This window comes from Tachyglossus aculeatus, unplaced genomic scaffold (genome assembly GCF_015852505.1).
Source record: "Tachyglossus aculeatus isolate mTacAcu1 unplaced genomic scaffold, mTacAcu1.pri scaffold_101_arrow_ctg1, whole genome shotgun sequence".
NCBI classification, from domain to species: Eukaryota; Metazoa; Chordata; class Mammalia; order Monotremata; family Tachyglossidae; genus Tachyglossus; species Tachyglossus aculeatus.
In genome coordinates, this window is record NW_024044842.1 from 1,790,877 (window position 1) to 1,817,747 (window position 26,871).

Consider the following 26,871-nt stretch of genomic DNA (forward strand, 5'->3'; position numbering starts at 1 on the left):
GGTATTCGTTAAGCGCTTACTATGTGCAAAGCACCATTTTAATAATCATGATAATAATAATGGCATTTATTAAGCGCTTACTATGAGGTAATAATAATAACGATGGTATTCGTTAAGCGCTTACTATGTGCAAAGCACCGTTCTAATAACCAGGATAATAATAATGGCATTTATTAAGTGCTTACTATGAGGTAATAATAATAATAATAACAATGGTATTCGTTAAGCGCTTACTATGTGCAAAGCACTGTTCTAATAATCAGGATAATAATAATGGCATTTATTAAGTGCTTACTATGAGGTAATAATAATAATAACGATGGTATTCGTTAAGCGCTTACTATGTGCAAAGCACCATTCTAATAATCATGATAATAATAATGGCATTTATTAAGCGCTTACTATGAGGTAATAATAATAATAACGATGGTATTCGTTAAGCGCTTACTATGTGCAAAGCACCGTTCTAATAATCAGGATAATAATAATGGCATTTATTAAGCGCTTCCTAGGTGCAAAGCGCCGTTCTAAGCGCTGGGGAGGTTCCAAGGTGATCAGGTTGTCCCACGGGGGGCTCCCAGTCTCCATCCCCGTTTGACAGATGAGGGAACTGAGGCCCAGGGAAGTGAAGTCGAGAAGCAGCGTGGCTCGGTGGAAAGAGCCCGGGCTTTGGAGCCGGAGGCCATGGGTTCAAATCCCGGCTCCGCCAACTGTCAGCTGGGTGACTTCCGCTAGACTGTGAGCCCACTGTTGGGTAGGGACCGTCTCTTTGTGTTGCCAACTTGTACTTCCCAAGCGCTTAGTACAGTGCTCCGCACACGGCAAGCGCTCAATAAGTACGATTGAATGAATGAATGAAGTCACTTCTCTGGGCCTCAGTCCCCTCATCTGTCAAATGGGGATTGAGGCCGTGAGGTCCATGTGGGACAACCTGATCACCCTTGTGACCTCCCCAGCGCTTAGAACGGTGCTCTGCACATAGTAGGCGCTTAATAAAAAGATGCCATCGTTATTATTAGTATTATTATGAAGTGACTTGCCCCAAGTCACACAGCTGGCAGTTGGAGGAGCCGGGATTTGAACCCGTGACCTCCGACTCCAAAGCCCGGGCTCTTTGCACTGAGCCCCGCTGCTGTGCTGCTCCGCGTGGGGTAGGGATGCGTTCTCCCCCGTGCTTCTCCGCGTGCGGTAGGAACAGAAGGGAGCGGGCATCTCAAGCCCGGCGTGGCTCAGCTTGGGAGCCAGAGGTCATGGGTTCGAATCCCGGCTCCGCCACCTGTCAGCCGTGCGAGCTTGGGCAAGCCACTTCACTTTGCAGGGCGGGTAGAGCCCGGCCAGGGGGGTCAGAAGGACCTGGGTTCTAATCCCGGCCCCGCCGCTCGTCCGCTCCGTGACCCCGGGCAAGCGGCGTCACTTCTCCGGGCCTCGGGCCATTGAGCGCTTACTACGTGCAAAGCGCTCGTCTACGGAACGGGGACCGTGTCCAACTCGACGAGCCGGTACCTCCCCCGGCGCTCAGTCCAGTGCCCGGCACACTCAGGCCCTGGACAGATCCCATAAAAACAATGTTCCCCCCGTGTATCGTCTGCTTTACTGTCTTCCTGCCCGGTCCCCTGAGGGCGTGTAGTAAGCACTTAACAAATACCAACCCCCCAAAAATCAAAAAGTCCACAGATTGATTGATTGATTGATGGCTGGCTGGCTAAGCCACGCCGCCTTCCGCCCTCCCCTGGCCCTCCCCCGGCCCTGGGCTGGCAGAGGGCCCAGGTGACGTCGGGGCGGGGGTGGTGTCTGTCTCTCTCTTTCTCTCTCCCTCTCCTCCCCCCCTTTCTTAATCTCTGTCTCCCCCCCGACTTTCTCTGTCTCTCCCTATCTCTTCTCCCCTCTCTCTTTCACTCTCTGTCTTTCTCCTTCCCCTCTTTCTCTCTGTCACTGTCTCCCTCCCATTCTCTGTCTCTCTTTGTCTCTCCCTCCCCCTCTGTGTCTGTCTCCTCTCTCTCTTCCTTATCCCCCCTCTCTCTTTGTCTCTCTCCCTGTCCCCCCATCTCTCCCTCCCACTCTGTGTCTCTCCTCTCTCTCTGCCCTATCCCCCCCTCTTTCTCTTTGTCTCTCTCCCTGTCCCCCCTCTCTCCCTCCCCTTGTGTCTCTCTCCTCTCTCCTTGTCCCTCCTCTCTCTGTCTCTCCCCTTCTGTCTCTCTCCTCTCTTTGTCTCTCTCCCTGTCTCCCCTCCCTCTCTCTCTCCCTCCCCCGTGTCTCTCTCCTCCCTCTCCCTGATCCCACTTCTCTCTCTTCGTCTCTCTCCCTGCCCCCTGTGTGTCTCTCCTCTCTCTCCCTGACCATCCCCTTTCTCTCTATCTGTCTCTCCCTCCCCTTCTGTGTCTCTCTCCTCTCTCCCTGTCCCCCTTGTCTCTCACTGTCTCTCTCTCTCCCTTGTCCCCCCGTCTCTCTCCCTGTCCCCCTCCGTGTCTCTCTCCTCTCTCCCCCTGTCCCCCCTTCTCTCTCTCTGTGTCTCCCTCCCCTTCTGTGTCTCTCTCTCTCCTCTGTCTCTTCCTGTCCTCCCCCATCTCTCTGTCTCTCTCGGTGTCTCTCCCCCTCTCTCCATGTCCCCATCTCTCCCTGCCCCCTGTGTCTCTCTCCCCTCTCTCCCTGTCCCCCTCCTTCTCTGTCTGTCTCTCCCTCCCCTTCTGTGTCTCTCTCCTCTCTCCCTGTCCCCCCTTCTCTCTCACTGGCTCTCCCTTGTCCCCCCCCCCCCCGTCTCTCTCCCTGTCCCCCTCCATGTCTCTCTCCCTCCCCTTCTGTCTCTCTCTCTCTTCTGTCCCTCCCTCTCTGTCTCTCTCGGTGTCTCTCCCCTCTCTGTCCATGTCCCCCCATCTCTCCCTGCCCCCTGCGTCTCCCTCTCTCCCTGTCCCCCTCCTTCTCTGTCTGTCTCTCCCTCCCCTTCTGTGTCTCTCTCCTCTCTCCCTTATCCCCCCCCATCTTTGTCTCTCTCCCTGCCCCCTGTGTCTCTCCTCTCTCTCCCTGACCGTCCCCTTTCTCTCTGTCTGTCTCTCCCTCCCCTTCTGTGTCCCTCTCCTCTCTCTCCCCGTCCCCCCTTCTCTCTCACTTCTCTCCCTCCCCTTCCGTGTCCCTCTCCTCTCTCCCCGTCCCCCCCGCCCCCCCTTCTTTCTCCCTGCCCCTCCCTCCCCTTCTGTGCGTCTCTCTGCCCGTCTCCCTCATCTCTCCGTCCCGTCTCGGTGTCTCTCCCCCTCCCTCCCTCCTTCCAGAGTCGGAGGCGGCGCGCCCGGAGCCGGGGTCCCTGGAGGCCCCCCGTGCGGCGAGGAGGAGGAGGAGGAGGCCCGCGGCCGGGCCCCCGCCGCCTCCTCCTCCTCCTCCTCCTCCTCCTCCTCCTCCTCCTCCTCCGCCGGCGACGGCGGCGGGGGCCGGCGTCGTGGGCGTCGTCGGCGTGTCGGGTCCCCCCGCGGCCCCCCGGCCCTTCGCCTGCCCCGAGTGCGGCAAGTCGTTCAGCCTCAAGTCGAACCTGCGCAAGCACCAGCGGACGCACACGGGCGAGCGGCCCTACCCGTGCCCCGACTGCGGCAAGGCGTTCAGCCGCAACTCCAACCTGGTGCGCCACCTGCGCATCCACACGGGCGAGCGGCCCTACGCCTGCCCCGACTGCGGCAAGGCCTTCAACGTCAGCTCCACCCTGCTGTACCACCAGCGCACCCACGCCCGGGCCCGCGAGGGCGGGCGCACCCCGGCCCGGCCGGGCCCCGGCCCCCCGCCCCCGGGCCCGGCCCCCAAGCCCCGGCCCGGCCCCGCCGCCGCCGCCGCCGCCGCCGGCGCGGGCGGCGCCAAGCCCTTCTCCTGCGCCGACTGCGGCAAGGCCTTCAGCTGGAACTCCTACCTGGTGCGCCATCAGCGGGGCCACGGCGCCCAGCGGCCCCCGGCCTGCCCCGACTGCCCCCGGGGGGGCCCCGAGCCGCCGGGCGAGCGGCCCTTCCCGTGCCCGGACTGCGGCAAGGCCTTCGGCAAGAACTCCCACCTGCTCCAGCACCGCCGCATCCACACCGGGGAGAAGCCCTTCGGCTGCGGAGACTGCGGCAAGGCCTTCGTCCAGAGCTCCCACCTCGCCCAGCATCGGCGCGTCCACGCCCGCGACGGCCCCCCGTGAGCGGGCGCCGGGGGCGCGGCGTCGGTCCCCCGGGGCCTCGGTACCGTCAATATTAAAAGTCACGATGACCACGACGACGACGAGCGCGTCCGCGGTGGTGTTCATTAGACACGGGGGGAGCGGCTCAGTCAGCGGTTCAGATCCCGGCTCCGCCACTTATTGAGCGCTTACTACGTGCAGAGCGCCGTCCTAAGCGCCGGGGAGGTCACGGTCTTAATCCCCATTTTCCAGATGAGGGAACTGAGGCCCAGAGAAGTTGAGTGACTTGCCCGGTGTCTCCCAGCTGACAGTCGGCAGAGCCGGGATTTGAACTCATGACCGCTGACTCCAAAGCCCGGCCTCTTCCCACCGAGCCACGCCGCTTCACACTTGTCAGCCGAGTCGCTTCGCTTCTCTGGGCCTCAGTTCCCTCATCTGGAAAATGGGGGTGAAGACTGGGAGCCCCCCGTGGGACAACCTCATCGCCTTGTAACCTCTCCAGGGCTTAGAACGGTGCTTTGCACACAGTAAGTGCTTAATAAATGCCATCCAAAAAAAAAAGAGCTAAAGGTCGTGGGTTCAAATCCTGGCTCCGCCACTTGTCAGCTGGGTGACCTGGGGCAAGTCGCTTCACTTTCGTTCATTCAGTCGTATTTGTTGAGCGCTTCCTGTGTGCAGAGCGCTGTACTAAGCGCTTGGGAAGTCCAAGTCGGCAACATAGGCGGTCCCTACCCAACAGTGGGCTCACAGTCTAGAAGTCTTCGCTTCTCTGGGCCTCAGTGACCTCATCTGGAAAATGGGGATGAAGACCGTGAGCCCCACGGGGGACAACCTCATCACCTTGCCCAGCGCTTAGAACGGAGCTTCGCACATAGTAAGCGCTTAATAAATGCCATCGTTATTATTATCGTCATCTCTCGGGGGCCAGAGGGGCGGGGAGGCGGACCACGAGACGGCCCAGAGACGGCCGGCCGCTCACCCGAGGCCACGCGGTTCCGTTCCTTTGGGCGGGCGGCGATGCCACGGCGCGGGCGGGAAGAGGTGCGTTTTGTCCGGGGACTGGGAAAAGGAAAATCCGGAATCCCGAGGATGGGGAGGAAGAGGGAGGGAAAAGCAGGACGATGAACAAGGAGAACACGGGAAATTGGGAAATGTACTGGGATGAAATATCGAAATAAATGGTCGGTATTTAAGTAGACAAAGTCATTGAAGATACCCAAGAGCTACGGTTGGTTCACCCTAAGGTTTATTTTTTAAAATCTTATTTATAATAATAATAATAATAATGATGGCATCTGTTAAGCGCTTACTATGTGCCAAGCACTGTTCTAAGCGCTGGGGGGATACCAGGTGATCAGGTTGTCCCACGCGGGGCTCACTGTCTTCATCCCCATTTTACAGATGAGGTCACTGAGGCACAGAGAAGTGAAGTGACTTGCCCAAGGTCACACAGCAGGCATGTGGCAGAACCGGGACTCGAACCCACAACCTCTGACTCCAAAGCCCGGGCTCTTTCCACTGAACCACGCTGCTATTTGGCACCGTGCTAAGCACTGGGGTAATAATGATAATAACGATGGCGTTTGTGAAGCGCTTACTATGTGCCGAGCACTGTTCTAAGCACTGGAGGGGGGATACAAGGTGATCAGGTTGTCCCACGTGGGGTTCACGGTCTTCATCCCCATTTGACAGATGAGGGAACTGAGGCCCAGAGAAGTGAAGTGACTTGCCCAAGGTCACACAACAGACAAGTGGCGGAGCCGTATTTAATAATAATAACAATAATGGCATTTATTAAGCGCTTCCTATGTGCAGAGCACGGTTCTAAACGCTGGGGAGGTTACAAGGTGATCAGGTTGTCCCACGAGGGGCTCACCGTCTTCATCCCCATTTGACAGATGAGGGAACTGAGGCCCAGAGAAGTGAAGTGACTTGCCCAAGATCACACAACAGACGAGGCGGAGCCGGGTTTAATAATAATAGCAATAATGGCATTTATTAAGCGCTTACTATGAGCAAAGCCCTGTTCTAAACGCTGGGGAGATTACAAGGTGATCAGGTTGTCCCACGGGGGGCTCCCCGTCTTCATCCCCATTTGACAGATGAGGGAACTGAGGCCCAGAGAAGTGAAGTGACTTGCCCAAGGTCACAGAACAGACAAGCGGCGGAGCTGGGTTCAATAATAATAACAATAAATGGCATTTATTAAGCTCTGCACATAGTAAGCGCTTAAAAAATGCCATTATTATTATGTTGCCAACTTGTACTTCCCAAGCGCTTAGTACAGTGCTCTGCACACAGTAAGCGCTCAATAAATACGATTGATGATGACAGTAGTAGTAGTATCATTATTATAGCGTCAGGGAAGCCGAGGTTGGATAACGTTTGCAGGAGAAGGGGGTGGCCTGCAATGTCGGAGGCAGCCGAGAGGCCGAGGAAGATGAGGATGGAGTAGAGGCCTTTGGATTTGGCAATCAATCAGTCAATCGATCGTATTTATTGAGCGCTTACTGTGTGCAGAGCACTGTACTAAGCGCTTGGGAAGTACAAGTTGGCGGATGTAGGCGACTCGCCCAAGGAGTTTGGGGAGGAAGGGTAGGGGGTGATGAGGTGATACCAGGAGGAAGCCATGGGGACAAGGGAGGGGTTTTACTGTTTTTACAGTTCTTCACTAATAATAATAATAGTAATAATAATAAGCTCCACTCCCGGGCTCTTTCCACTGAGCCACGCTTCTTCTCTACGTCATGGAAAGTCAAATTTCATCCAGCGAACCCACAAAGCAACAGAACTATGTCATAAGCGCGTAGTACAGTGCTCTGCACACGGTAAGCGCTCAATAAATACGATTGAATGAATGAATGAATGGACCATTTTCATCCAGTTAACGAAGCAAAAGGACTGGAGCAGTAAACCGTCGCGCAGTTAATCAACTATATAGTATTCATTGATACTAAGTTATATAAATTATTGATATATATTGATATATATTGAAATATATATTGATATAAATTATTTACTCATACTAATGTCTGCCTCCCGCTCTAGACTGTAAGCTCATTTTGGTTGATATGGAGGGGTTTTACTGTTTTTACAGTTCTTCACTAATAATAATAATAATAATAATAATAAGCTCCACTCCCGGGCTCTTTTCCACTGAGCCACGCTGCTTCTCTACGTCATGGAAAGTCAAATTTCATCCAGCTAACCCACAAAGCAACAGAACTATGTCATAAGCGCTTAGTACAGTGCCCTGCACACGGTAAGCGCTCAATAAATACGATTGAATGAATGAATGAATGGACCATTTTCATCCAGTTAATCAACGAAACAAAAGGACTGGAGCAGTAAACCGTCGCGCAGTTAATCAACTATATAGCATTCATTGATATATTATAAATTATTTACTCATATTGATGTCTGCCTCCTCCTCTAGACTGTAAGCTCATTTTGGTTGATATGGAGGGGTTTTACTGTTTTTACAGTTCTTCACTAATAATAATAATAGCTCCACTCCCGGGCTCTTTCCACTGAGCCACGCTGCTTCTCTACGTCATGGAGAGTCAAATTTCATCCAGCTAACCCACAAAGCAACAGAACTATGTCATAAGCGCTTAGTACAGTGCTTTGCACACGGTAAGCGCTCAATAAATACGATTGAATGAATGAATGAATGGACCATTTTCATCCAGTTAATCAACGAAACAAAAGGACTGGGGCAGTAAACTGTCGTGCAGTTAATCAACTATATAGTATTCATTGATACTAAATTATATAAATTATCGATATATATTGATATATATTGATATATATATATATATTGATATATATCGATATATATATTGATATATCTATCTATCTATCTATATATATGTATATATATATATATAAAGTATTTACTCATATTAATGTCTGCCTCCCGCTCTAGACTGTAAGCTCATTTTGGTTGATCTGGAGGGGTTTTACTGTTTTTACAGTTCTTCACTAATAATAACAATAATAATAATAAGCTCCACTCCCGGGCTCTTTCCACTGAGCCACGCTGCTTCTCTACATCATGGAAAGTCAAATTTCATCCAGCGAACCCACAAAGCAACAGAACTATGTCATAAGCGCTCAGTACAGTGCCCTGCACACGGTAAGCGCTCAATAAATACGATTGAATGAATGAATGAATGAATGAATGGACCATTTTCATCCAGTTAACGAAGCAAAAGGACTGGAGCAATAAACCTTCGCGCAGTTAATCAACTATATAGTATTCATTGATACTAAATTATATAAATTATCGATATATATTGATATATATTGATATATATATATATTGATATAAAGTATTTACTCGTATTAATGTCTGCCTCCCGCTCTAGACTGTAAGCTTATTTTGGTTGATATGGAGGGGTTTTACTGTTTTTACAGTTCTTCACTAATAATAATAATAATAATAAGCTCCACTCCCGGGCTCTTTCCACTGAGCCACGCTGCTTCTCTCCATCATGGAAAGTCAAATTTCATCCAGCTAACCCACAAAGCAACAGAACTATGTCATAAGCGCTTAGTACAGTGCCCTGCACACAGTAAGCGCTCAATAAATATGATTGAATGAATGGACCATTTTCAATCAATCAATCAATGAAACAAAAGGACTGGAGCAGTAAACCTTCGCGCAGTTAATCAACTATATAGAGAGTCAACATCTAGAGAAGCAGCGTGGCTCAGCGGAAAGAGCCCGGGCTTTGGAGTCAAAGGTCATGGGTTCAAATCCCGGCTCTGCCAATTGTCAGCTGTGTGGCTTTGGGCAGGTCACTTCACTTCTCTGGGCCTCAGTTCCTTCATCTGTAAAATGAGGATTAAGGCCGTGAGCCCCCCGTGGGACAGCCTGATCACCTTGTAACCTCCCCAGCGCTTAGAACGGTGCTTTGCACATAGTAAGCACTCAACAAATGCCATCATTATTATACAGCATTCATTGATATATTATAAATTATTTACTCATATGGATGTCTGCCTCCCGCTCTAGACTGTAAGCTCATTTTGGTTGATATGGAGGTAGATGGGCAACCACTGGAGATTTTGGAGGAGATTTTCCGAGTCTTTTTTCCTATCATGGGGGTCACCACCTCGGGTTCTCGAACCCTGCGGCCGATTTGCACCGCTTAATGTCTTTTGCTCCCTACTTGTCGAGAACAGTGGACAGGGAATGTGTCTACTGTTCCATCAGCGCTTAGAACAGTGCTTTGCACATAGTAAGCGCTTAATCAATGCCATTATTATTATTATTATCATCCTCTCCCAAGCGCTTAGCCCAGTGTTTTGGACACAGTTAAGCGCTCAACTGTGAGGAGGAAATGTGTTTGATGTTATAGTACACTCTCACAAGCGCTTACTACAGGGCTTCACACATAGTAAGTGCTCAATAAATACGACTGAATGAATGAGGGAAGTAGGATGGAATGAATGAATGAAGGACATAGGATGGAATGAATGAAGGAAGGAAATACAATGGAATGAATGAAGGAAGGAAATACGATGGAATGAGGGAAATAGGAATGAATGAAGGAAATACGATGGAATGAATGAATAAAGGAATTACGATGGAATGAATGAGTGAAGGAAGGAAATCGGATGGAATGAATGAAGGAAGGAAATACGATGGAATGAAGGAAGGAAATCGGATGGAATGAATGAAGGAAATACGATGGAATGAAGGAAGGAAATATGATGGAATGAAGGAAATACTTAGGAATGAATGAATAAAGGAATTACGATGGAATGAATGAATGAAGGAAGGAAATACGATGGAATGAAGGAAGGAAGGAAATACGATGGAATGAAGGAAATAGGAATGAATGAATAAAGGAATTACGATGGAATGAATGAATGAAGGAAGGAAATACGATGGAATGAATGAAGGAATTACAATGGAATGAATGAATAAAGGAATTACGATGGAATGAATGAATGAAGGAAATAGGATGGAATGAATGAAGGAAATATGATGGAATGAAGGAAATATTTAGGAATGAATGAATAAAGGAATTACGATGGAATGAATGAATGAAGGAAGGAAATACTTAGGAATGAAGGAAATACTTAGGAATGAATGAATAAAGGAATTACGATGGAATGAATGAATGAAGGAAGGAAATACGATGGAAGGAAGGAAATACGATGGAATGAATGAATAAAGGAATTACAATGGAATGAATGAATGAAGGAAGGAAATAGGATGGAATGAATGAAGGAAGGAAATACAATGGAATGAAGGAAGGAAATATGATGGAATGAATGAAGGAAATACGATGGAATGAATGAAGGAAATATGATGGAATGAATGAAATATGATGGAATGAATGAATGAAGGAAAGATGATGGAATGAAGGAGTGAAATACGATCGAATGAATGAATGAAATCCCCTTGAATGACTGAACGAATCTCCTCCCGTCCACTTCCGGTCCCGCCCCTTCCCGTCGTCACATCCGGCCCCCGCCCCCCTCCGCTCGCCGTTTCCCGCCTCCCCTCCTCTCTCCTTCCGGCCCCTCCCGCAGCCCCCTCCCCTCGCCTCCCTTCCTCCCCTCAGCGGTTTCCATCCCCCCCCGTCTCCATTTCTTCCGGCCCCGCGCCCCTCCTCCCCGTTTCCAGGCCCCCCCTCGCTCCTTCCGGCCCCCCCCCCCAGCGCCCCTTCCCCTCGCTGTTTCCAGCCCCCCCCGCACGCCCCCTCCCCTCAGCCGTTTCCAGCCCCCCTCCCCTCCTTCCGGCCCCTCCCGCGCGCCCCCTCCCCTCAGCGGTTTCCAGCCCCCTCGCTCCTTCCGGCCCCGCCCGCCCTCCCCTCCTTCCGGCCCCTCCCGCGCGCGCCTGCCCCTCGCTGCTTCCAGTCCCCCCCCACTCCTTCCGACCCCGCGCCCCCCTCCCCTCGTTCCTGTCCCTCCCGCCCGCCCCCTCCCCTCAGCGGTGTCCAGCCCCCCCTTTCCTGTTCCTCCCGCACGCCCCCTCTCCTCAGCCGTTTCCAGCTCCCCTCCTTCCTGTCCCTCCCGCGCGCCCCCTCTCCTCAGCCGTTTCCAGCCCCCCTCCGCTCCTTCCTGTCCCTCCCGCGCGCGCCCTCCCCTCAGCGGTTTCCAGCCCCCCTCCCCTCCTTCCTGTCCCTCCCGCGCGCCCCCTTTCTTCAGCGGTTTCCAGCCCCCCTCCGCTCCTTCCTGTCCCTCCCGCGCGCGCCCTCCCCTCAGCGGTTTCCAGCCCCCCTCCCCTCGTTCCGGCCCCTCCCGCGCGCCCCCTCCCCTCAGCGGTTTCCAGCCCCCCTCCCCTCGTTCCGGCCCCTCCCGCGCGCCCCCTCCCCTCAGCGGTTTCCAGCCCCCCTGCCCTCGTTCCGGCCCCTCCCGCGCGCCCCCTCCCTCAGCGGTTTCCAGCCCCCCTCCCCTCCTTCCTGTCCCTCCCGCGCGCCCCCTCCCCTCAGCGGTTTCCAGCCCGCCCCCCGGCCTCGCTCCGGTCAGCTGTTTCCAGCCCCCCCCCCTCCCCGGGCCCTCGCGGTTTCCGGGCCCCCCCCCCGGCCTCAGCCCTGCGCTAAACGCTGGGGTCGGTAGGCGCCCACCGGGGGAAGGGACTCGGCCAAGGTCACACCGCAGACCGGTAGCGAGGGCCGGGATTAGAACCCAGGCCCTCCGACGCTCGCCACGAGGGCGTGTGACTCGTCCAAGGTCACACCGCGGACAGGTAAAAGAGCCGGGATTAGAACTCGGGTCCCCTGGCTCCCAGGGCCGGCCTTTATTCATTCAGTCAGGCGTACTTATTGAGCGCCTACTGCCCGCAGGGCACTGCACTAAGCGCTTGGAAAGGACAGTTTAGCCGTCAGGGTACGTGACTCGCCCAAGGTCACACAGCAGACGGGTAACGGGCGGGATTAGAACCCAGGCCCTCCGGTCCCCGGGCTCTATATATGTATCTATGTTTGTACATATTTATTACTCTATTTACTTGTACATATCTATTCTATTTATTTTATTTTGTTAGTATGTTTGGTTTTGTTCTCTGTCTCCCCCTTTTAGACTGTGAGCCCACTGTTGGGTAGGGACTGTCACTATATGTTGCCGATTTGTAGTTCCCAAGCGCTTAATACAGTGCTCTGCACACAGTAAGCGCTCAATAAATACGATTGATTGATTGATCAGGGTATGTGACTTTTCCAAGGTCACACGGCAGACTAATAGCAGAACCGGGATTAGAACCCAGGTCCTCTGGTCCCCAGGCCGTAGCCATCAGGGCGTGTGACTTTTCCAAGGTCACACGGCAAACTAATGGCAGAACTGGGATTAGAACCCAGGTCCTCTGGTCCCCAGGCTGTAGCCATCAGGGTGTGTGACTTTTCCAAGGTCACACGGCAGACTAATGGCAGAGCCGGGATTAGAACCCACGTCCTCTGGCCCTCCGGGCCGTACGACGGGACTTGGGCGCCCAAGAGACTGGTTGATGTAGTGGCCACCTCCTTAAGGCAGAGATCGAGGCTGTATCTAATTCCCACCTCTTCATTCTTTTGTAGCGCTCAGTACAGCACCCAGAGCTTCCTGAACCCCATGACTACTAAGCACCAGGAAGACGACGGTGCAGCCAGAAGTCCTGAGCAGATGGATTACGTGAGTTGCTTTGGGGATCGCCGGTTTATTTTTCCTGACGATGCTTGTCAAGCGCTTAGTACGTGCCTGGCGCTGTACTGAGCGCCGGGGCGGATGCAAGCAAACCGGGTCGGACGTCCTTGCCCGACCACGGGGCTCCCGGTCTTCACCCTCGTTTTACAGATGTGGTAACTCATTCATTCATTCATTCATTCATTCAATCGTATTTATTGAGCGCTTACTGTGTGCAGAGCACTGTACTGAGCGCTTGGGAAGTCCAAGTTGGCAACATATAGAGACAGTCCCTAGCCAACAGCAGGCTCACTGTCTATAAGGTTGAGGAGCGGCAGGGCATATTGGGGGTCATTCATTCATTCAGTCGTATTTATTGAGCGCTTACTGTGTGCAGAGCACTGTACTGAGCGCTTGGGAAGTCCAAGTTGGCAACATCTAGAGACGGTCCCTACCCAACAGCGGGCTCACAGTCTGGAAGGTTGAGGAGCGGCAGGGCATATTGGGGGTCATTCATTCATTCATTCGTATTTATTGAGTGCTTACTGTGTGCAGAGCACTGTACTAAGCGCTTGGGAAGTACAAGTTGGCAACATATAGAGATGGTCCCTACCCAATAGCAGGCTCACTGTCTAGAAGGTTGAGGAGCGGCAGGGCATATTGGGGGGTCATTCATTCATTAAATCGTATTTACTGAGCGCTTACTGTGTGCAGAGCACTGTACTAAGCGCTTGGGAAGTCCAATTTGGCAACCTATAGTGACGGTCCCTACCCAACAGAGGGCTCACAGTCTAGAAGGGGGAGACAGACAACAAAACATGCTAACAAAATGAAATAAATAGGATAAATATGTTGAGGCCCAGAGGAGTGAAGTGACTCGGCCAAGGTCACGCGGTGGAAGGGCGATGGAGTCGGGATTATGTTGCCAATTTGTACTTCCTAAGCGCTTAGTACAGTGCTCTGCACATAGTAAGCGCTCAATAAATACGATTGATTAGAACCCAGGTCCTGGCTCGTGGGCCTCACGGCCTTAAAAGTAGGAGGGAGAACAGGAGGCGAGGAAACGCGCATGGAGGAGGAGGAAAGTGACCGGCCCAAGGTCACCGAGTGGGCTGAGCCGGGATTCTTTCATTGGATGGTATTTATTGAGCGCTTACTGTGTGCAGAGCGCTGGACTGAGCGCTTGGGAAGCCCAAGTCGGCAACGTAGAGTGACGGTCCCTACCCAACGACGGGCTCCCAGTCTAGAGGAAGCAGCGTGACTCGGTGGAAAGAGCGCGGACTTTAGAGCCAGAGGTCCTGGGTTCAAATCCCGGCTCAGCCACTTGCCAGCTGGGTGACTTTGGGCAAGTCACTTCCCTTCTCTGGGCCTCAGTTCCCTCATCTGTAAAATGGGGGTGAAGACCGTGATCCCCCCGTGGAACAGCCTGATCACCATGTAACCTCCCCAGCGCTTAGAACGGCGCTTTGCACATAGCAAGCGCTTAATAAATGCCATTATTAACGAGCCCGTCGTTGGGTAGGGACCGTCTCCCCATGTTGCCGACTTGTTCATTCATTCATTCATTGTCGTATTTATTGAGCGCTTGCAGAGCACTGGACTAAGCGCTTGGGAAGGCCAAGTCGGCAACATCTAGAGACGGGCCCTACCCAACAGCGGGCTCACGGTCTATTAGGGGGAGACAGACAACGAAAGAAATTAACAAAATAAAATGAATAGAATAGATATGTACAAATAAAATCAATACATCAATCAAGTAATAAATATGTACTATAGTAATATAGTTATAGTATAGTAGAGTACAAATAAAATAAATACATAGAGCAATAAATCTGTACTATAGTAATATAGTTATAGTATAGTACAGTACAAATAAAATAAATACATAGAGTAATAAATACATACTATAGTAATATATAGTATAGTACAAATGAAATAAATACATAAATAGAGTAATAAATACGTGCTATAGTAATATAGTTATAGTATAGTACAAATAAAATAAATACATAAATAGAGTAATAAATACATGCTATAGTAATATAGTATAGTATAGTACAAATGAAATAAATACATAGAGTAATAAATACGTGCTATAGTTATATAGTTATAGTATAGTATAGTGGAAATAAAATAAATACACAGAGTAATAAATATGTGCTATAGTAATATAGTTATAGTATAGTACAAATAAAATAAATACATAAATTGAGTAATAAATATGTGCTATAGTAATATAGTTATAGTATAGTATAGTACAAATGAAATAAATACATAGAGTAATAAGTATCTGCTATAGTTATATAGTTATAGTATAGTACAAATGAAATAAATACATAAATAGAGTAATAAATACGTGCTACAGTAATATAGTATAGTACAAATAAAATAAATACATAAATAGAGTAATAAATATGTACTATAGTAATATAGTTATAGTATAGTACAAATAAAATAAATACATAAATCGAGTAATAAATACATACTATAGTAATACAGTTATAGTATAGTAGAGTACAAATAAAATGAATGCATAGAGTAATAAATACGTACTATAGTAATATAGTTATAGTAGAGTACAAATAAAATAAATACATAGAGTAATAAATATGTACTGTAGTAATATAGTTATAGTACAAATAAAATAAATACATAAATAGAATAATAAATACGTACTATAGCAATATAGTTATAGTATAGTACAAATAAAATAAATACATAAATAGAGTAATAAATACGTACTATAGCAATATAGTTATAGTATAGTACAAATAAAATAAATACAAAAATAGAGTAATAAATACGTACTATAGTAATATAGTTTAGTACAAATGAAATAAATACAAAAATAGAGTAATAAATACGTACTATAGTAATATAGCTATAGTATAGTACAAATAAAATAAATACATAGAGTAATAAATATGTACTATAGTAATATATTTATAGTATAGTAAATACTATAGTATAGTATGTAATATATATACTATAGTATATAATAGAGTAATATATATTCAGGAGCTGTGGGGAGGGGAAGGAGGTGAGACGAGGGGAGGGGGAGAGGAAGGCGGGGGCTCAGACCAGGACTTCCCAAGCGCTTAGTACAGTGCTCTGCACACGGTAAGCGCTCAATAAATCCGGTCGCAGGTGGCGTCGAGGACGTCGGAGGAGGACGTGCCCCTCACCCGGGAGGAGTGGGGACGCCTGGATCCCGCCCAGCGCGACCTCTACAAGGACGTGATGCTCCAGAGCTACGGGAATCTCGTCGCCCTGGGTAACCGGGTTGGGGGGTTGGCACCCGGGGCGGGGGGGGTCTCCCCGGCCTGCGCCCGGCGGTCCGGGCTTCCCGAGGTCGGATTCCCGTCACCCCGTGCGGGAGGGAGAGGGCGGAGGCGGATCCGGGGCCGGGCCCCCGTTGCCCTCCCCGCCAGCGGGATGCCCGCTTCCCCATCCAGACGTGATCTCCGTGCTGGAGCGAGGCGGAGAGCCGTGGTTCCTCAACTGGCAGCGGGCGGAGGACGGAGACCCCGCGGGAGACGCCCCTGAAGACCCCGCCGCCGGAGACCCCGCCACCGCCGACGACCCCCGCCCAGGTGAGGGCCCGCCCGCCGAACCGGGTGGGAAACGCGGGCGCGCTCCCCGGCGCTCAGTACAGCGCCCGGTGCGCCGTATTGACCCCGAAGGGGTCGTCGGAGCGGATTCGGGGGCGTCCGCCGTGCCCACGGCTGCACTGTGCCCCTCTGTGGGGTAGGGACCGTCTCTATAAGTTGCTAACTTGTACTTCCCAAGCGCTTAGTACAGTGCTCTGCCTAAATACGATTGAATGAATGAATGACTGAGCCCTTGGGCCTGCCCAGATGAAGGACGGAGAGCTTCACGCGGGTCGGGGGGCGGGCGCTGCCGCGGAAAGCCATCCAAACAACTCATTTGGTCGTATTTAGCGAGCGCTCACTGCGCGCGGAGCGCTGGACTAGACGCTTGGGAAGTCAATCAATCAATCAATTGTATTTATTGAGCGCTTGTTGTGTGCAGAGCACTGTACTAAGCGCTTACTGTGCGCAGAGCACCGGGCCAGACGCTGGGGAAGTCGGCGACATCCGGAGACGGTCCCTCCCCAACAGCGGGCTCACAGTCTAGAGAGGGGAGACGGACACAAAACGAAACACGTGGACAGGAGTCGTCAGAATAAATAGAATTAAAGCTAAATGCACATCATTAAGAAAAGAAATAGAATAGTAAATATGTACAAGTAAAATAAATAGAGTAATAAGTGTGTAAATAAATACAAGTGCTATGGGGAGGAGGAGAGGAGGAGAGGAAAAAGGGGGCTCTGTCTGTATGGGAAGGCCTCCGGGACGAGGTGAGCTCTCGTATAATAATAATAACAATAATAATAATAATAATAATGGCATTTATGAAGTGCTTACTATGTGAAAAGCCCTGTTCTAAGCGCTGGGGAGGTTTCAAGGTGATCAGGTTGTCCCACGGTGGGCTCACAGTCTTAACCCCCATTTTACAGATGAGGTCACTGAGGCCCAGAGAAGTTGTGACTTGCCCAACGTCACACAGCTGACAGTTGGCGGAGCTGGGATTTGAACCCAGGACCTCTGACTCCAAAGCCCATGCTCTTTCCACTGAGCCACGCTGATCTATAATACTGCTACTAATAATAATAATGATGATGATGGCATTTATTAAACGCTTACTATGTGCAAAGCACATTTATTAAACGCTTACTATGTGCAAAGCACTGTTCTAAGCGCTGGGGAGGTTACAAGGCAATCAGGTTGTCCCATGTGGGGCTCCCAGTTTTAATCCCCATTTTCCAGATGAGGGAACTGAGGCCCAGAGAAGTGAAGTGAGTCGCCCAAAGTCACCCAGCCGACAATTGGCGGAGCTGGGATTTGAACCCGTGACTTCTGACTCCAAAGCCCGGGCTGTTTCCACTGAGCCACGCTGATCTATAATAATAATAATGATGGCATTTATTAAATGCTTACTATGTGCAAAGCACTGTTCTAAGCACTGGGGAGGTTACAAGGCCATCAGGTTGTCCCATGTGGGGCTCCCAGTCTTAATCCCCATTTAACAGATGAGGGAACTGAGGCTCAGAGAAGCGAAGTGAGTTGCCCAAAGTCACCCAGCCAACAATTGGCGGAGCCAGGATTTGAACCCGTGACCTCTGACTCCAAAGCCCGGGCTCTTTCCCACCGAGCCACGCTGCTTCTCATCAATCAATCCTATTTATTGAACGCTTACTGTGTGCAGAGCACTGTACTAAGCGCTTGGGAAGTCCAAGTTGGCAACATCTAGAGACGGCCCCTACCCAACAGCGGGCTCACAGTCGAGAAGGGGGAGACGGAGAACAAAGCCAAACATAGTAACAAAATAAAATCAATAGAATAGATACGTACAAGTAAAATAGAGTAATAAATCCGTACAAACATATATACGGGTGCTGTGGGGAAGGGAAGGAGGAAATCCGTACAAACATATATACAGGTGCTCTGGGGAAGGGAAGGAGGAAATCTGTACAAACATATATGCGGGTGCTGTGGAGATATATGTACAAGTAAAATAGAGTAATAAATCCGTACAAACATATATACGGGTGCTGTGGGGAAGGGAAGGAGGAAATCCGTACAAACATATATACGGGTGCTGTGGAGATATATGCACAAGTAAAATAGAGTACTAAGTCTGTACAAACATGTATACGGGTGCTGTGGGGAAGGGAAGGAGGAAATCCATACAAATATATATACGGGTGCTGTGGAGATATATGTACAAGTAAAATAGAGTAATAAATCTGTACAAACATGTATACGGGTGCTGTGGGGAAGGGAAGGAGGAAATCCGTACAAACATATATACAGGTGCTGTGGAGATATATGCACAAGAAAAATAGAGTACTAAGTCCGTACAAACATATATACGGGTGCTGTGGAGATATATGTACAAGTAAAATAGAGTAATAAATCCGTACAAACATATATACGGGTGCTGTGGGGAAGGGAAGGAGGAAATCCGTACAAACATATATACGGGTGCTGTGGAGATATGTACAAGTAAAATAGAGTAATAAATCCGTACAAACATATATACGGGTGCTGTGGGGAAGGAAAGGAGGAAATCCGTATAAACATATATATGGGTGCTGTGGACATATATGTGCAAGTAAAATAGAGTAATAAACCCGTACAAACATGTATACGGGTGCTGTGGGGAAGGGAAGGAGGAAATCCGTACATATATACGGGTGCTGTGGGGGAGGGAAGGAGGGAATCCGTACAAACATATATACGGGTGCTGTGGAGATATATGTACAAGTAAAATAGAGTAATAAATCCATACAAACATATATACGGGTGCTGTGGGGAAGGGAAGGAGGAAACCCGTATAAACATATATATGGGTGCTGTGGGGAAGGGAAGGAGGAAATCCGTATAAACATATATACAGGTGCTGTGGAGATATATGTACAAGTGAAATAGAGTAATGAAACCATACAAACATATATACGGGTGCTGTGGGGAAGGGAAGGAGGAAATCCATACAAACATATATACAGGTGCTGTGGGGAAGGGAAGGAGGAAATCCGTACAAACATATATACGGGTGCTGTGGGGAAGGGAAGGAGGAAATCCGTACAAACATATATACAGGTGCTGTGGAGATTTATGCATAAGTAAAATAGAGTAATAAATCCGTACAAACATATATACAGGTGCTGTGGGGAAGGGAAGGAGGAAATCCGTACAAACATATATATGGGTGCTGTGGAGATATGTACAAGTAAAATAGAGTAGTAAATCCGTACAAACATATATACGGGTGCTGTGGGGAAGGGAAGGAGGAAATCCGTACAAACATATATACAGGTGCTGTGGAGATTTATGCATAAGTAAAATAGAGTAATAAATCCGTACAAACATATATACAGGTGCTGTGGGGAAGGGAAGGAGGAAATCCGTACAAACATATATATGGGTGCTGTGGAGATCTGTACAAGTAAAATAGAGTAGTAAATCCGTACAAACATATATACGGGTGCTGTGGGGAAGGGAAGGAGGAAATCCGTACAAACATATATACAGGTGCTGTGGAGATTTATGCATAAGTAAAATAGAGTAATAAATCCGTACAAACATATATACAGGTGCTGTGGGGAAGGGAAGGAGGAAATCCGTACAAACATATATATGGGTGCTGTGGAGATATGTACAAGTAAAATAGAGTAGTAAATCCGTACAAACATATATACGGGTGCTGTGGGGAAGGGAAGGAGGAAATCCGCACAAACATATATACGGGTGCTGTGGGGAAGGGAAGGAGGAAATCCGCACAAACGTATATACGGGTGCTGTGGGGAAGGGAAGGAGGGATGGAGGGGGCTCGGGCGGCCCCCTTCCCCCAGGCCCGGCGCTACCCACCGGGCCGCGCTCCCCGCTAGACGTCCCGCCAGCCGACCCCTCCCACGATGATGATGATGATGGCATTTGTTAAGCGCTTACTACGTGCAAAGCACCGTTCTAAGCGCCGAACCGTCTGTCTCCCCAGATGAGACCGCGGAGCCCGAGGGCGGATCGCCGCCGGAGCCGAAGCGGAGCGCGTCGCCCGCGGCGGGCCCGGCCGGACCCCCGGCGGAGGGGCCCCCCCGGGGCGAGGCGGCGGCGGCGGCGGGGGGCGGGAGGCCCGGCCGGGCCCCGCGCCGGCGAGCCCCCCGGGAGGCGTCCCCGGGCCGGGCGGAGGCGGGCCCGCCGTCGCCCCCGGGCGCCGCGGCCTGCCCCGAGTGCGGGGGGCCGTCCGGGGCCCCCTCGGAGGAGGGAGGGGTCGGGGCCCCGTGCCCGGCCCGCGGGCCCGGCGCCCGGCCGCACCCGTGCCCCGACTGCGGCAAGGCCTTCGCGCGGCCCGCCTACCTGGCCCAGCACCGGGCCACCCACCGGGGCGAGCGGCCCTTCCGCTGCGCCCAGTGCGGGAAGACCTTCCGCCGGGTCACCCACCTGGCGCAGCACCGCGCCACGCACACGGAGGCCCGGCCCTTCCCCTGCCCGGACTGCGGCCAGGCCTTCCGGCAGCACGCCAACCTGGCGGCCCACCAGCGGACCCACACGGGCGAGCGGCCCTTCCCGTGCCCGGACTGCGGCAAGGCCTTCGCCACCTCGTCCAGCCTGTTCAAGCACCAGCGGACCCACACGGGGGAGCGGCCCTTCCCCTGCCCGGACTGCGGCCGGGCCTTCAGCGTCAAGTCCAACCTGGTGCAGCACCAGCGGACCCACACGGGCGAGCGGCCCTACGAGTGCCCGGCCTGCGAGCAGACCTTCACCGACCGCTCCACGCTGACCCGCCACCGCCGCATCCACAGCGGGGAGCGGCCCTACGCCTGCCCCGACTGCGCCAAGGCCTTCAGCTGCAGCTCCAGCCTCATCCAGCACCGCCGCATCCACAGCGGCGAGAAGCCCTACGCCTGCCCCGACTGCGCCAAGGCCTTCCGCTGCAGCTCGCACCTGGTGAAGCACCAGCGCATCCACACGGGCGAGCGGCCCTACGCCTGCCCCGACTGCGGCCGGGCCTTCCGCTGCAGCACCACGCTCATCCAGCACCAGAAGACGCACACGGGCGAGAAGCCCTACCGCTGCGCCCAGTGCCCCAAGGCCTTCACCTGCAGCTCCGGCCTCATCAAGCACCGCCGCGTCCACAGCGGCGAGAGGCCCTTCCCCTGCCGCCTCTGCGGCAAGGCCTTCGCCACCTGCCCGGCCCTCGCCAAGCACCAGAAGACCCACGCCCCCGACCCCGCCGACTAGGCCGGTGTCCGACCGCGGGGGCGGGAGGGAGACCGCCGCCTCGAGCCCGGCCTGTCTCCCCTCGTCGCCGGCGGGGAGGCCGAGGGACGGAGCGAGGCCCGGCCCCGCGGGCGGGGGCGGACGGGGAGCGGAGGGCCGAGCGGGAGGAGAGAGAACTCGGGAGCGTTCGGAAGCGGAGCCGCTCGGGCGGGCGGGATTAGCACCCGGCTCCCCCTCGCCCCGCGGCGGGCCGGGCCGCTGCCCCTAATAAACCGGTCACGCCGCGTCGCGGGTGAAGTTTCTTTGCGGACGCGCGGGCCCGTGACGGCGGTTAGGCCGGCCGGGGCCCACGCGACAGTCTTTTCGACTGTCAGCCCACTGTCGGGTAGGGACCGTCTCTATATGTTGCCACCTTGGACTTCCCAAGCGCTTAGTACAGCGCTCCGCACGCAGGAAGCGCTCAGTAAATACGATTGATGATGATGACGACAGCCTTAAGGTGCCGGCGGGCCAGCTAGGAGATCGAGACCGGAAGCTCGTTGCGGGCGGGGGGCGCGTCTACCGGCCCTGTTGGCTCGTCTGCGCCCAGGCGCTCAGTACAGCCCGCCAGTCCGTCGTATTTATTTATAGCAGACACGTTCCCCGCCCACGGCGAGCTCCCGGTCTAAAGGGGAAGATGTTAAATGACAGAGATCGATCGTATTTATGTTGGCTCGTCTGCGCCCAGGCGCTTAGTACAGTCCGCCAGTCCGTCGTATTTATTTATAGCAGACACGTTCCCTGCCCACGGCGAGCTCCCGGTCTAAAGGGGAAGATGTTAAATGACAGAGATCGATCGTATTTATTGAGCGCTCACTGTGTGCGGAGCGCTGGCCTAAGCGCTCGGAAGAGGATGTGATACATTCCCTGCCCACGGCGAGCTCACGGTCTAGAGGGGAAGACGTTAAATAAATCGTCATCAATCGTATTTATTGAGCGCTTACTAGGTGCAGAGCACTGTACTAAGCGCTTGGGAAGTACAAATTGGCAGCATATAGAGACAGTCCCTACCCAACAGTGGGCTCACAGGCTAAATGGCAGATATCGGTTGTATTTATTGAGCACCCACTGTGTGCGGAGCGCTCGGAAGAGAACGTGATAGATACGTTCCCTGCCCACGGCGAGCTCACGGTCTAGAGGGGAAGATGTTAAATAAATGACAGAGATCGATGGTATTTATTGAGCGCCCACTGTGTGCGGAGTGCTTGGAAGAGGACGTGATAGATACCTTCCCTGCCCACGGTGACCTCACGGTCTAGAGGGGAAGACGTTAAATGACAGAGATCGATCGTATTTATTGAGCGCCCACTGTGTGCGGAGCGCTCGGAAGAGGACGTGATAGATACCTTCCCTGCCCACGGTGAGCTCACGGTCTAGAGGGGAAGACGTTAAATAAATGACAGAGATCGATCGTATTTATTGAGCGCCCACTGTGTGCGGAGCGCTCGGAAGAGGACGTGATAGATACCTTCCCTGCCCACGGTGAGCTCACGGTCTAGAGGGGAAGACGTTAAATAAATGACAGATATCGATCGTATTTATTGAGCGCCCACTGTGTGCGGAGCGCTCGGAAGAGGACATAGTAGATACCTTCCCTGCCCACGGTGAGCTCACGGTCTAGAGGGGAAGACGTTAAATAAATGACAGAGATCGATCGTATTTATTGAGCGCCCACTGTGTGCGGAGCGCTCGGAAGAGGACGTGATAGATACCTTCCCTGCCCACGGTGAGCTCACGGTCTAGAGGGGAAGACGTTAAATAAATGACAGATATCAATCGTATTGAGCGCTCACTGTGTGCGGAGCCCTGGCCTAAGCGCTCGGGAGAGGACGTGATAACATAAACATTGCCCGCCCACAGCCGGCTTACGGTCTAGAGGGGACGATGACAGAGATCGATCGTATTTATTGAGCGTTCACTGTGTGCGGAGCGCTCGGATAACAGACACGTTCCCTGCCCGCAGCCAGCTTACGGTCTAGAGGGGAGGACATTAAATAAATTCATTCCTTCAATCGTATTTATTGAGCGCTTACTGTGTGCGGAGCGCTGTACTAAGCGCTTGGGAAGTACAAGTTGGGAACATATAGAGACGACGGTCGCTACCCGATAACGGGCTCATCGATCGTATTTATTTTGTTAATACGTTTTGTTTCGTTCTCTGTTCCCCCCTTCTAGACTGAGAGCCCACTGTTGGGTAGGGACCGTCTCTAGATGTTGCCGACTTGTATTTCCCAAGCGCTTAGTACAGCGCTCTGCACACAGTAAGCGCTCAATAAAGACGATTGAATGAATGAATGAATGAATTTATTGAGCGCTCACCGTGTGCGGACCGTTGGCCACAGCGCTCGGGCGAAGATGTGATGCGATGACTGCTATGACTGTCTCTACATGTTCCCAACTTGTACTTCCCAAGCGCTTAGTACAGTGCTCTGCACACAGTAAGCGCTCAATCAATATGATTGAATGAATGTGGCACATAGTAAGTGCTTCACAAATGCCGTTATGATTGGTATTTCTCTCCCGCGAGGGTCCCCGGGGGACAGAGAAAGAAAAAGACAGAAAAAAGGGAGACAGAAAAGAGAAAGAGAAAAAGGAGAGACAGAAAGAAAAAGACAGAAAAAGGGGAGATAGAAGAGAGAAAAAGGAGAGACAGGGAAAGATAAAGACAGAAAAAGGGGAGACAGAAAAGAGAAAAAGGAGAGACAGAGAAAGAAAGAAAAAGGGGAGAAAGAAAAAGAAAGAAAAAGACAGAAAAAGGGGAGACAGAAAGAAAAAGGCAAAAAGGGGAGACAGAAAAGAGAAAAAGAGACAAAGAAAAAGACAAAAAGGGGAGACAGAAAAGAAAGAAAAAAGGGAGACAAAAGAAAAAGACAGAAAAGGGGGAGACAGAAAAGAAAGAAAAAGTAGACAAAGAAAAAGACAAAAAGGGGAGACAGAAAGAAAAAGATAGAAAAAGGGGAGACAGAAAAAGACAGAAAAAGGGGAGACAGAAGAGAAAAAGGAGAGACAAAGAGAAAGACAAAAAGGGGAGACAGAAAAGAGAAAGAAAAAGGAGAGAAAAAGGGACAGAAAAGAAAAAAAGGAGAGGCAGAGAAAGAAAAAGACAAAGGGAGACAGAAAAGAGAAAAAGGAGAGACAGAAAGAAAAAGAAAAAAGGGAGACAAGAAAAAAAAAGACAGAAAAAGGGGAGACAGAAAGAAAAGAGAAAAAGGGGAGAAAAGAAAGTACAGACAGAAAGAAAAAGGAGACAGAAAATGAGAAAAAGACAAGACAAAAAATGAAAAAAAGGAGAGATTAAAAAGAGACAGAAAAGAAAATGGACAGACAAAAAGACAAAGGAGACAGAAATATAAAAAGGAGACAGAAAAAGAGACAGATAAAAAGGAGAGACAGAAAAGAGAAAAAGGACAGACAAAAAGACAATGGAGAAAGAAAGCAAGAAAAAGAATGAAAGAAAAATGAGAGACAGAAAAAGGGGCATAAAAAGGAGAGACAAAAAGAGAGAAAAAGGACAGAAAAAGGGGAGAGAGAGAAAGGAGACAGAGAAAGAAAGGGGAGAAACAGAGAGGGAAAACGTTTGTCCCCGCTGGTCCCAGCAGGATTAAGACTAGTTTGAGGGGACGGCCCCTGTCACCGTGCCTAGTCTGGTGGTATTCGGTAAGCGCTTACCCTGTGCCAAAGCACTGCGCTAAGCACTCGGGAGAGGAGAGCGAAAGCTGGCCCTTGAGACTGTAAGCTCGTAGTGGGCAGGGACTGTGTCTGTGTAGGGTTTGTATTTTCCCGTCCCAAGCGCTCAGCCTGCACGCGGTAAGTGCTCAAGAAACACGGCGGAAGGAGCGGACGACGCCGAGGAGGGGCCTCTTGGGAAACTGAGGCAGCGCTTCCTGAGGGCTGCTCCCTGTCGCCAGCCTCTCCCCCCAGGTCGCCGCCCTCGGCAGGGCCTAAATTTGGGGGCCTCGTGAGGGAAGATGGACGGCCCGCACCTGGTTGTTCCCGCTCTTCCCGACTTGGCTGCACAGGGACACTTCCGATGATGGCGACGATGATGGCGATGGCAACGACGATGGCGAGGACGACACCGGCCCTCGTGGAGACGGGTACGGGAGCGACACCGGAGAGCCCAGGGCACGGGGAAGTGGGTAGGCCGCAGCCACCGCTTCCCTCTACGGCAGGGAGTTTGGTGAGCGCGGGGGAGGAAACTGAGGCACGGCTCCCCTCGGGAGAGGGAGGGAAGGCACCCGGGCCCACGGTTGGCACGGGAAGGGCACGTTGGCATTGCTCTACTCTAGCATTTAGCAACAATAATAACGAGCCCGCTGTTGAGTAGGGGCCGTCTCTATATGTTGCCGACTTGTACTTCCCAAGCGCTCAGTACAGCGCTCTGCACGCAGTAAGCGCTCAATAAATACGATTGGATGAATTTGGTAAGCGCTCAATAAATACGATTGGATGAATTTGGTAAGCGCTCAATAAGTACGATTGGATGAATTTGGTAAGCGCTCACTAGGTGCCAAGCGCCGTTAGAAGCGCTGGCAATAGTAACGATAACAATGGAGAAGGAGCGTGGCTCTGTGGAAAGAGCCCAGGCTTTGGAGTCAGAGGTCGTGGGTTCAAATCACGGCTCCGCCAATTGTCAGCTGGGCGACTTTGGGCGAGTCACTTCGCTTCTCCGGACCTTAGTTGCCTCGTCTGGAAAATGGGGATGAAGACTGAGCCCCCCGTGGGACAACCTGATCACCTTGTTTCCCCTCCAGCGCTTAGAACAGTGCTTGGCACATAGTAGGCGCTTGGCAAATGCCATCATTATTATTATTCATTCATTCAAGTGTATTTATTGTACTTCCCAAGCGCTTAGTACAGTGCTCTGCACACAGTAAGCGCTCAATAAATACGATTGGATGAATTTGGTAAGCGCTCACTAGGTGCCAAGCGCCGTTCGAAGCGCTGGCAATAGTAACGATAACAGTGGAGAAGGAGCGTGGCTCGGCGGAAAGGGCCCGGGCTTTGGAGTCAGAGGTCGTGGGTTCAAATCCCGGCTCCGCCAATTGTCAGCTGGGCGACTTTGGGCAAGTCACTTCACTTCTCCGGGCCTCAGTGATCTCATCTGTAAAATGGGGATGAAGACTGGGAGCCCCATGTGGGACAACCAGATCACTTTGTAATAATAATAATAATAATGACGGCATTTATTAAGCGCTTACTATGTGCAAAGCACTGTTCTAAGCGCTGGGGAGGATACAAGGTGATCAGGTTGTCCCATGTGGGGCTCACAGTCTTCACCCCCATTTTCCAGATGAGGGA

At 51.5% G+C, this 26,871-nt stretch overlaps 1 protein-coding gene across 1 annotated transcript in view; it reads left to right on the top strand.

The window, feature by feature from the left end:
- LOC119922236 (endothelial zinc finger protein induced by tumor necrosis factor alpha-like) overlaps window positions 1–21,636 on the top strand; it is a 30,175-nt gene extending 8,539 nt beyond the window's left edge. Inside the window, exons 4-10 of the mRNA XM_038742197.1 lie at window positions 3,264–3,343; window positions 3,488–3,739; window positions 3,839–4,149; window positions 12,664–12,757; window positions 15,968–16,118; window positions 16,204–16,341; window positions 20,309–21,636. Of these exons, the coding sequence (XP_038598125.1) occupies window positions 3,264–3,343; window positions 3,488–3,739; window positions 3,839–4,149; window positions 12,664–12,757; window positions 15,968–16,118; window positions 16,204–16,341; window positions 20,309–21,552 (2,270 nt within the window). The 3' untranslated portion in view covers window positions 21,553–21,636. The remainder of the gene's footprint in view (window positions 1–3,263; window positions 3,344–3,487; window positions 3,740–3,838; window positions 4,150–12,663; window positions 12,758–15,967; window positions 16,119–16,203; window positions 16,342–20,308) is intronic.
- Window positions 21,637–26,871: the final 5,235 nt, after the last annotated feature.